We start from the raw sequence: 11966 nt of genomic DNA on the forward strand, positions 1-11966 counted from the left end.
GTTGAACGGTAATAATAACGGTTAATCAGTGTCTTGTATTCATGGGTTTGATGTTTTTTGGATGGCGGGTAGACTTAATGGTTATTCTAAATTGCAATAAATAGAATGACAGTTGTTCGTTTTTACTACACCTAATTTGTTATAACTTTTAACTACAATTTTTTTTAGTATAACTTATAAGTTTATATATAGCTTATTATTTATGATAAAAAAATTATTATATAATTATAAAAATTATTCATAATTGCGAATTTTATATATTTTGTATAATGGATTAGTTTAATTATTATTAGAGTTAATAATAATAGTTGAGATTATTGATAATTGCCAATGTTCTTTAAATAACATACTTAAAATGTTTTATTATAGATTTATATTTGTAATATACTAATATCAAATAGGTACATAAAATAATATATTAATTATATATCGTTGTAGTATCGTAGAAGTGGAGTGTTTTTATTGTTGGGTAAGGTAGCTGCGAACCCTTATCAAGAAGTTTTAGAAAAATTGTTCTTGGAATACCTATAATCAATGCATTACCATACTAATACATAGGAACATTATGATGCATTATTCCAATTTTATTGAATTTAATACTTAAAACGAAATAATTTAATATTATAAAGCAAAAATACTATTATATAAACATTTATTACTTCTACTAATAATATCTAAGGGAAGACAGGGCAATATCGTGGTTTATAAATCTTGTAATTTTTTTACAAAATTAAATATTTTCAACTGGTTACATAGAAAAACTTATGGTTTATAACTTTTATTTGAAACTTAATTACGTATTTTTTATAAATACGTTCAATTTGTGTTTTACTTTTTTTGGAAAAATACGGAATTACCCCAAGTGTGGAGTGAATTCGTATGTATCCTGGAACAAAATTGTACGAGGGTAATATTCATATAATCAATTTATAAAGTGTGACAAAATATAAAACAATATTTAAAATATCAAGTAGTAGGTAGTAAATATTATATATAATTTCAACTTTGTTAATTAAAAATTCACCTAAACAATATTTTTAATCTTTCAAAATGCTAACAAATTTTCTATATAATTCAATACTATTAAAAGCTTGATTAAATTGAACCATAGCAATAATGAAAATAAAAATGTGGTAAAACCATATGGCGTATAACTATACGATTTTGCCCTAAAAGACTATCAAAAGAAATAAACTTCATATGAAACATTAAGTAAATAAATGAATGTATCTAAACTACAAATGTAAATTATGTATCAAAATATCCCAAATGATTATTTTTTCAGTGTTATGGCGGACAGACATCAATAATTCAATAATAAATACGTTTCTAACTATAGAAATATTGTCATATAGATACACATATTATTATTATGTAAATAACTATTTTTTAAGTGAAACCGAATAAAGTTTGAATAAGTCATCTAAACTTAGATATGCTGATCACATTACACAAATGAAACTAATTCTAAGGTAACATTTAGTACGAATCATGAATTAGATTTAATTATGAAGGTAAACTGAATCTACAATCTATATGTAAATATTATACACAGCAATACTTCAATTGGAATTTACCTTCAGATGAAACACAAAACAGTAATAATTTATAGATGGTTCGAACGATACACTACACTTAAAGTCAGTATAAGCTAGGCTATAATAATATATTATACTCATTAGCGCCATACGGTATTTATTGTGTATTTACGCGTGGTAAACTGCCTTAAATGTAAAAATAAATACATATATATCATTCATTGCCAGTATGAATTAATACTAATTATATTAAAATATTTTATTTTTTGTATTTATTATAGTGGTGATAATCAGTGGCATAGCCAGGATTTTTTTTAAGGGGTTTTTTTTTTTTAATAAAATAAAATAAATTTACAACTGTGGTAAAATAATAAAATAATTGAATGATAATGATTATTATCATTTATCACCATTGCAGTCGATAACGTATTAATGTGAATTCGGCATAGCAAAATACATTTTACCACGACCAAATGATTCTATTACTATATTATCAACATAATGTTTTTGATATAAATACAGCCGAGGGGGGGGTTAACACCAAAACCCTCCTGGCTACGCTACTGGTGATAATGATAGTAAATTAGTACAATCATCACACAATTTAAAACTAATATTTCTATTGTTGTTTGTAACTTTGAATAATATAATATTAATTCTTAAAAACTTAATAAAATAAAATACACTATATTAAGTTGTTATACTATAAACTATTCTTAAATTATATCATATGATATAATTTTAAGTTGTACACAGAATTGATTTTTTCGGGCATAATCGGTTTTAGTACAAAACTGCAATTGCTAGTATAGTCTTTTGCAATCTAATCTAATCTAATCTACTTAATTATCTGATCTATAGATCATGCCTTAATTCTTATTGGAAATAACTACATCAAATTTATTTAAAAATATTTATTTGCTAGACGCTAATAACAGATAATATATTTGGGGTTCACCATTCGATAGTTTATGTTTGTTGTGCATTGAACCCTCATGTATGGACAACATGCTTTTTAAAAAAGTTTGTACTTATCCGATAATATTGGTAAATGAAAATTAATGATAAATTTGAAATTCGAAAAAGTAATTTAAGTGTTATAATTAACGGCTATATAAATTTAGTAAAAGTAGGACAATGAAAGATGGAAATTGATTATAATTAATTGATGTTACTAGATTTTGAAAAATCAGTTCATGTATCAGTTAAAAATGATTTTTCTGATTATCGAATTGGTTGTCGATTTTACTTACACCAATAAAATTAGTTTTGTAAATGACAAAGTAACAAACATATATTGAAACATTACGCTTGACAACTCTGTACTTCCAGATTCACAATTTTCACTTCAAATTTAGGTCGAGGAGCAATTTTTATACCAAGAACAATTATTGGGCCAGAATTTTCTCATTTAAATTATAACCAATAATTTTAAAAACAAAATCCAAATCATTAAAATTGTATCAATGTATTAATGGAAACTCAAACATAGACCAATTTAAAAATAAACAGCACTGAAGAAAAACAATAAATAAATTATGAAAAGAAACTGAAGAAAAATTAAAATTTGAACAAAAATGTTGGGAAACTTATTCAAAAGAAAAAAATAATAAAATAACATACAAAAATAAGGACTACGTTTTGTGGCAAAAAATTAATTAATCACATAAAAATGAAATTAGTACGTTATTTAAATGAGATTTTTTAAAAATATTTTTGAAAAATTATGGGCCAGCTTTCTTGTCGTATATTTTAAAGGAACTTTAAAAGACTCGGAATTGATAATATATGCAAATATACGGAAAGAAATAAATATAATATATTAAAAAGGAAAATATTACGTCCAAGCATTGTATAGATTTACTCCCAAAAAGTGTTTTGTTTTGTATAAATTCGCCTCAACTATATTTTCATCGATTTTTCAGTTTTCTATACCATGTTTTATTTTAATAATCTTCATATTCAACTAAGGTTAATTTGTCTTGCAATATAGTAGATCATTAGTTGGAAGTTAAAGTTCATAACGCTTATTGAATTACTTCCACTTAAATGTTAATAAGATATTGCAAATACCTATTTGCGCTGTACCATTATCCACTAATAAATATGTAAGAATTATACATTGTGTACTCGTATATTACACTGTATAATGATGTTTTATATTATAATACATTTTTATTTTATTAGTTTATTTAAAGTTGTATTTATAAAAATCTAATTAATAATAGTTAATGTATTTTATATTGAGGACTTTTTGTCCAACTATTGTTGAAACGAACTTTGTGTCAGGGTTCGTGATAGCTACTAATCGCTACTGTCTATAATACACATATTTCATTAACTTGTATTCAAACGTTCTACGAGGTGAGAAGGAATTATAATATAAATTATATAATAATAATTTCTTAAGCGTTATTTTAATCAATAATATAATAATTGTATGGACCACCAATCACAATTTATAAAGTGGTCTTAATTATATGATCCGATTGAGATTATAACGTGTCAAACGAATATTTTCCACGAATCAATTACTATTTTCGTATGACATTAAATATATTAATATAATAATAAATTATCGTTTTTGTTTTATCGGTTTCGTCATTCCACGATGATTTATTCTCATATCGCCATATTATAATTCCCAGTCGAATTATTACAATACTTAAATACTACGACTGTTACTATTAATAAAAATAATCGTACTAATTTGTAGACGTATTATACTGTGTAATGTGTGCGTGCGTATACAGAGACTTGTTGTAGTGGATCTACGACAATAATGCATGTTATCTCTACACAGCGTATAAATTATTTGCTGTCGATCGCGCGATGCGATTAATCCCCGGGGCAAATAATCGTTAAAAAACGACGAATGATTATCAACATGTAGTGGCGACGCCTATGTAGTGTACGTGCTACGTAGTGGTAGTGGTAGTAGTGGGACAACATTACCTACATAAAAAAAACCAATTTATTTATCCTCCTCCTCCAGGGAAACGCGTCTATGTAACGATTTAGCAGATCATACACACACCGGACAGTCTTATTTTTCAACCGGTTAGGTTAGTTCGGTCGGTCCGTTCATTCAGTCGGTGTCACTACGGCCACGCGCTCGTCGACGTTGTATTTCGTGGGATCAACCAATATTATTGTACGTCCGTGGCTACAAAATCTATTCTGTTGTCTTCTTTCTTTTGTACGAATAAAATATAGCAGGTAAATCCTGAATCTAACCCACCTATTGCTGCTTATAAGAAGTGTTTGTGTATCGATCTGTACAAACATAATTGTGTACTTAATATTATAATTTATAGGACGTAATATGGCGCAGTCTTCATTGAAACAAGTGATCAACTTCGGAGCCGGACCGGCCAAGATCCCTAAACAGGTAAATTATATAACTATGTATGAAATGCATGTTTAAGGGCTAATTCTCTTAACACGAAACAGTAATTTTTTTTGCATCTTTACATGTTTATAAAAGCAAATTTATTTATTTATTTATAATTTGAGTTTGAAGTTATTACTACATAAAATTTTCAAAAAATAAAATTATTTTACTACTTTTTATCGATATACTCGTAGTTTTTAATTTTTGACTTTTCACATGTCCCATCAGTTTACTATAGTACCCCTGTGCAACTCCATTCATTGAAAATGAAAGTGTTTATAATATTTATTATTATAATTGTAACTATAATTAAAATTTATTTTCTTTAATAATTAATGTGAAATATTTTTTTTTTCAATGAGTGTTGTGATGACTTAAAAATATTTTTTTTCCCGAAAACACTTAAGCTTACTGAAAAATTATAGTTTTAAAAAGCTGTGGAATAAATAAGTTAAAAATTTAAATTATGGTTAACTAAGTTAATTATTTTCCATGATATGCAGACATGTAGTAACAAGTTAATCAATTTTTAATTATGTTAAAAAATTAAGTAATTTTTTTCTTGATATAACTTATAAGTTATAACTCCATTTATTTAAAATATATTTTGTTTTACAGGTACAAATAATTTATTTAATAGAAAAAAAACGGAAACATTATTCATAATTTTATATCTAATACCATTCATTATAGTATATACGTTTACGAATATCTAACTTTTTTAAATACGTTATTTTGCATTATTTAGTGGTTTTATTTACAACTCTTACAATCAATTTTTTTCATCGCAAATCAAAAAAAAAATAAAAAATTTAGTTGATAAAAAAATTTGACTCAATTAATTGGTTAATTTCACCAACATGTTAACCGTTTTTATTAAAAAAAAATAATTATTCTCAAAAAAAATTGAATGATAGTTTGTAAGCTTACGCAAATATCCGCAAAGGTATATAAATGAGAAAAGTTAGGAATTCGTAAAATATGTACACGCTGATAAAATCTAAAATTTAAAATCTTTCAATAATAATATTACCAAACAACTTATAGTTCAAAATTTAAAAGGATGTCTGAGAAATCACGATAAATTAAACAAATAATAACTCTTGTTAGGAGTATTCTATCTTTGTATGACCTCTTTTTACAACTTATTATTTTCTTTTTCAAAAAAAAAAAAAATATATCTAACTGAATTTTAATTAAGTTACTTTTTTTCTATTTAACTTGTAAGTTGTAATTATTACTAGTTAAAAAAATAAAAGTAACTTTTGACTAAATTTTTCTATATTTATCTACTTAGTTGACGAATTAAAAAAATGATTAACTGTCTGACCCTCTGTATTGTAAATTAAACAATCATCATATATTATTTTATATTATCCCACGTGAGTCACGCACCCCATTTATCTTATCTATCGATAAGGAAGATATTGGTACAGTAGATACATTTTTATTTCCGCATTTAGGTTCTGGAACAGGTTAAAGACGACCTTTTGGATTGTGGTTGCGGCATCAGTGTTATGGAACTTAGTCATCGGTCATCCGAGTACACAGCCATCAACAATCGAGCTATTGAGTTGTACAGAGAATTACTGTAAATATAAATACAATGTATTCATAATTTTTATTATACATATTGGTATATAATAGCATTAGTGTGCTGGTTTTGACAACGGGAACAATAATCTGTTTTTGTTCATTAGAATATTTTATATAACGTAAATAAGACTTGTTTCACATAGATAAATTATACGTGTAACTCTGAAACCAGCCTAATAAGTAATAGGTACTACTGATTTATACTTTTGATTCCATTACACATATCAATTAAGTAATTTATGTAAGCATAAGTTGTCGTCAAAAATAAATAATTAAAAGTAAAATAAATCATATTTAAAAATTAATATATTTAAATATTTAATATATAATGTTTTTGAATCAAAATAAATAAAATATATTGATTTTTCTGTAGAATATTTGTATATAAATGTATTTATATTTACATGATATTGGCAAATTTAAGATTCTGAGTGAAACAATATTATGTGTTTTTTATTTCAATATGTCTGGATGTCTGGGTCAAAAGATTCTGAGTAAGGCTAGGAACACTTTTATAAATTAAATTAATAATATAATGGTAGATTTAATAACTATTGGCTATTGTATGTATATAACCTTGAATAATGCTAAATATACACAGAAAAATAAAAGTGATGAGTTAGTAATAATACAGATAAATGATAATATACAGTTAATAATACTACTAATATATAAATCAGTGTTAAATTATAAATGCATTATGCATATATAGTAAAAAAAAATTGTGACAATATTATACTGTATATTATAATACAATTGAAATGTATAGTGATGGCTTAAGAAATGTTATCTTGGTATTTAAAAGTGTATAACTATCGGCTTAATAGAGATTATTTGAAAGTTTTAGTCTCTTTTATACAAATAATATATGAATTTAGAATTACGTAGAGGTACTCATGAATTTTACTTTTAAGAAATTTAATTTTAAACTATCAATCATTTTTTAGAAAAATTATATCGTACATTCTTTCGTATAGATATAAAAATGACTAAATTTTAAGTTTCGAGGAAAGCTTATTGTTGAAAATTTAATAAAAAAGGTACTTTGGTCAAAAAAAAATTTCTTAGTGCTTTTCAAAGTAATCAGAAAAAATAAAAATAAGAATTTTACATACACCCATTTTTAATTTTATTTTTCTAGTTGTAATTCAATAATAAATAACTGTACCTAATGATATTAAATTATTATAAAATATTTATATTAGTATTTTTTAGATAAAAATTTAAAAATATTTTTGGCCTTTTTAAGAAATCTGTTAATAGTTTAATACTACGAAAAGCTGCAAGTTATTTTGTAGTTAAAAATTCATACAGTTTTTGAGATCTAAGCATTAAAAATTTAATACAAGACTCTTCTGAAGTTTTTTTTTATTGAAAAATTAAAAAAAAATGTTAGTGTAGTCACAAACATTTTTTATGAGTGAATGTACTCGTAATTCAAATTTCGACAATACTACGATACTGGATATTTAAGTATATATAACAATTAATGATATATACCTATGTTCTAACTCTCTAAGTATATAGGTGGCTGGAATTTAAAATTTTTTGTTTGATAACATTTTTAGTCTCAGTTAAATATCATGAAAATATAATACAAGATTCCACGTATAGTATTGTATAGTTTTATAATATTAAAAATATGCATAATATTTGTATTAGTGTTTAAGGTAATACATTTTGAAAAAATTGGTTAAAATCATGAAATTTTGCAAAGTGTTTTATAGTAAAAAAATTATAAAATTTTCAATTTTAATATAGTTAAGGTTTAAAAATTAAATACATGAAACCTTATAAGTGTTTCAAAAAGAAACATAAAAGTTCAACAATACTTACAAATGCCCCCATTATTTTTTTACTTATAGACATTTAAAATTTGATAAAGTCATATTGTAATTTAAACAATATTATTTTAGACACTTTTTTTTCGATATTACGTATTTTTATTATTAGTTAGTGTGTACTTAATATACACATTACACAATGGATTTTTTTTTAAAGATTTATTGTAAACTATTTATATCGCAGATCTATACACAGTAGCGTATCCGGATTCTTTTTTTTTTTGTGGGTGGGAAGGTTAAAAAATGTTACAAATACAATTTTTTTGAATTTGTGGTTTTTATTATAATTATACATTTTATTACTGTATTAAGATTAAATTAGCAGTTTGAATGTGTAAATATTTATCTTTTTTAAAACTATAAATGTATTGTAGTCTTAATGTTTTGGCAAGTTTTATTTATCTAAAATGTTCTAAACGTTTTGCTCATTTTTTGAAGGTTAATTATTTATATTTTATACTGAATTATTATTACCTAAGAATCCTCAAATTTTCAATTTAATATGGTATTTATACAAATATAAAATTTATATTATAGTAACATCCCAGAAAACTATAAAATATTATTGATGCAAGGAGGAGGCACCGGTGCTTTTGCATCAGTAGCGTTGAATTTATTACACAGAGGTGCAAAAGCTGACTACATTTTGACAGGTTATTGATTTAATTTTAATTTTATGAATATATATTTATAATCTATGATATTTTCTTCAACAGGGGTTTGGTCTACTAAAGCAGCTAAAGAAGCATCTAAATACTTAAATGTAAATCATGTGTTTCCAAAACCAGAAAAATTTAATGGGATTCCCGATCAATCTACATGGAATCTAGATCCAGAAGCTGCATATGTATATTACTGTGATAATGAGACAGTGAACGGTAAATATTTTTTATTTAATTTTGAATTCTGAGTGGAGCGATGAATGTATTGATTTTATAACGACGTGTGAGATTTTATGGCTCTATACACCATATATACCATTGTAGGTTACCTTTCAAAAACGAATGTTACATAGATACTTGAAATTTCAACTAAATTAGTAGTAGTGTGGATTTCTATTTATGAAATATTTTGAAGTTTTTTTTCCTATAAAATGTCGATAAAAAATGTTTTTTCTGGGTAACAACAAACAAAGTTTGAAAATGTATTACAAAGTTCTTCATAAGTTGTTATTGAAGCTATTTAAAAATATAACTGTTACATATTTTTCCCTTTTTTGGTTATTACAGATATATTATGTTAAATTAATAATAATTAATTATAACTATTTCAATAATTATTAAATTATTTATTTCAATTAAGCATTATTAATATTATTGCTATTATTATTTAATCTTAATATTAATTAACGAAAAATTTAAATAAATTTGTAATTAGTTTAAACGAAATATATATGGACATATAATGTCTAAAATAAATGTTTTTTTTAAAACTTCCAAAGGAGTTGAATTTCCTTTCATTCCCGAGACAAATGGTGTTCCATTGGTATGTGACATGTCATCCAACATTATGACGAAGAAATTTGACGTGACCAAGGTAAATTACTTCAATATATGTAATCGAATACGACAGTCTTATTTTTTCAATGATGATGTATCATATTTTCGGTTTAAGACATGTAATCCTATTAATTTTGTCATTTCACTTAAAGTTTGGCGTGGTGATAGCTTGTGCGCAGAAGAATCTCGGTCCCGCAGGTATAACTGCAATTATTGTACGCGAGGACCTTCTAGGAAAACCAAGTCCGCTTTGCCCACAAGTCTTCGACTACACATTGTTCAATCAAGAAAATTCTTTGCTTAATACACCTCCAACTTTTATGTAAGTTATTAATTTTGAATATGTTTATATGAATATCTAATTTTTACAGTCTTATAATTCGAATAGAGTTTATATTTTTTCACTTGTATTACAATGGGTGAAAAACCAAGGAGGTCTTGCTGCTATGGAAGCTAACTCAAAAGCAAAAAGCGAACTTTTATATAAAGTCATAGAGAATTCTCGAGGCTTTTATTCATGTCCGGTGGCTAAGGACTCTAGAAGTCGCATAACTGTGCCGTTCTGTCTAAATGCGGGAGCTGAGGCTGACAAGCAGTTTCTTAAAGAAGCACAAGACTTAGGATTTTTGCAGCTTAAAGGACACAGGTATTCAGTTACTCTTCTATTTGTGTTTTATATTAGTTTATGTGTGATTAAAAACTACATATTAATTACTTGTTTGTTTACAGATTGGTGGGAGGAATTCGAGCAGCCATGTATAATGCTATGACTTTAGATGAAGTGACAATTCTAGTTGAATTTATGACTAAATTTCAGGAACGAAATCCACAATATTCCGCCTAAAAAGAATTAAACTATTTTATATCTATTATTTATTCTTTGTTTTGTTTTGTTTGTTTTGTTGACATCACGAAGAGAATGAGAAATTACAGTTCCTTTAAACAGAAAATATAAAAATAATATTTTGAAAATCTGATCTTTAAAAGTTAGTTTGTGTTCAAGTAATTGTACACCACAGGATTGAGTTTTTATACTTCGACAGTACAAAAAATTTGAGAAGTATAATATATATGTATATTGTATTCCTATTTGATTTGCTTTTCATTGAAAAATAAACAAATACACAGTTTTCTAAGGGAGAGAGACAAATAATGAAGAAGTGGGAGCAAGAAAAAGAGAGCTTTTAGCGAAATAGGATATTTTATTATTACCGAGGAGGTCGAAAGGATAAATCAATGTCAGGGACGGGTAGCGCCCAGATAGTGGAATAAATTAGCATTCCGTTTTCTCAAAAACACGATTTTCAACAGGAGGCAAACATGGAACTAAAGTAATGAATTTATAGACATACTCAAAACCTTGAAACTTGATGACACGGGCAAAAACATAAATAATCATATTATTTATCAATATTTGGGTGTCACTCTTATACTTTTTAAGAGTTTTGTAAAAATGTACATCATTGAATTTCTATTATTTTTTTTTTATTGGGTTTTGGTTTTACTTCTTTTCAAAAGAGTATTGGTTTTTATTAAAAATGTATTGAGTGATCACACGTAAAATATTAATATTTTTATGTAGGTATATTAAATTTAATTTAAAATTAAATGCAATCGTTTTAATTAAATACCGTTAAAACTTTTATACATAATTATTTTACAACAAATTTCTAAAATTAATTTATTTGGCATATCTAAAGGTACGAGTATTTATTCTGGAAAATGTAATAACTTGTAAAGTCAATATGTCAAAAACAATTTCTAGTCTTTTTTAGTTTAACTTTTAAGGTATTATATTATAGCTAGAGGTTAAATTAACCAAATTTAGGTATTTGATTTTGAGGGATAGGTTTAACATTACAATTTAAAAATTATAATTGAAACGAGTCGTTTAAACTTATAAATTAAAACTGTTGATAGTATATGTTTTTTGCACTATTATATTCCAGAAAAAAACTGTTTTATATATATAAGTACTAAACCACTAAATATTATATACTAATATATTACAAGGATAGTAAAAACATATTCCTCATAATTTTATAATACCTATGCATATGGCTATATAAGTACGATAATTAGAATTTAAATATAC

General features: G+C 25.1%; 1 protein-coding gene across 1 annotated transcript; it reads left to right on the forward strand.

Moving 5' to 3' along the window:
• Positions 1-4546: 4546 nt before the first annotated feature.
• Positions 4547-10747, forward strand: LOC113560764 (probable phosphoserine aminotransferase). Its single transcript, XM_026966822.1, has 9 exons — positions 4547-4757; positions 4856-4929; positions 6396-6523; positions 8910-9025; positions 9089-9250; positions 9814-9908; positions 10024-10193; positions 10260-10517; positions 10601-10747. Exons 2-9 carry the CDS (start codon positions 4864-4866, stop codon positions 10713-10715), a joined length of 1110 nt encoding a protein of 369 aa, XP_026822623.1. The 5' UTR covers positions 4547-4757; positions 4856-4863; the 3' UTR covers positions 10716-10747.
• Positions 10748-11966: the final 1219 nt, after the last annotated feature.

This window comes from Rhopalosiphum maidis, chromosome 4 (assembly GCF_003676215.2).
Source record: "Rhopalosiphum maidis isolate BTI-1 chromosome 4, ASM367621v3, whole genome shotgun sequence".
Lineage (NCBI taxonomy): Eukaryota > Metazoa > Arthropoda > Insecta > Hemiptera > Aphididae > Rhopalosiphum > Rhopalosiphum maidis.

Excerpts from the sequence above, each read along its gene's own strand:
- LOC113560764 (XM_026966822.1), top strand. The coding sequence starts at position 4,864 with ATGGCGCAGTCTTCATTGAAACAAGTGATCAACTTCGGAGCCGGACCG. Across the intron at positions 6,524-8,909 it reads GAGTTGTACAGAGAATTACT|TAACATCCCAGAAAACTATA; the intron begins GTAAATATAAAT and ends TTTATATTATAG. Across the intron at positions 9,909-10,023 it reads AGAAATTTGACGTGACCAAG|TTTGGCGTGGTGATAGCTTG; the intron begins GTAAATTACTTC and ends TTTCACTTAAAG.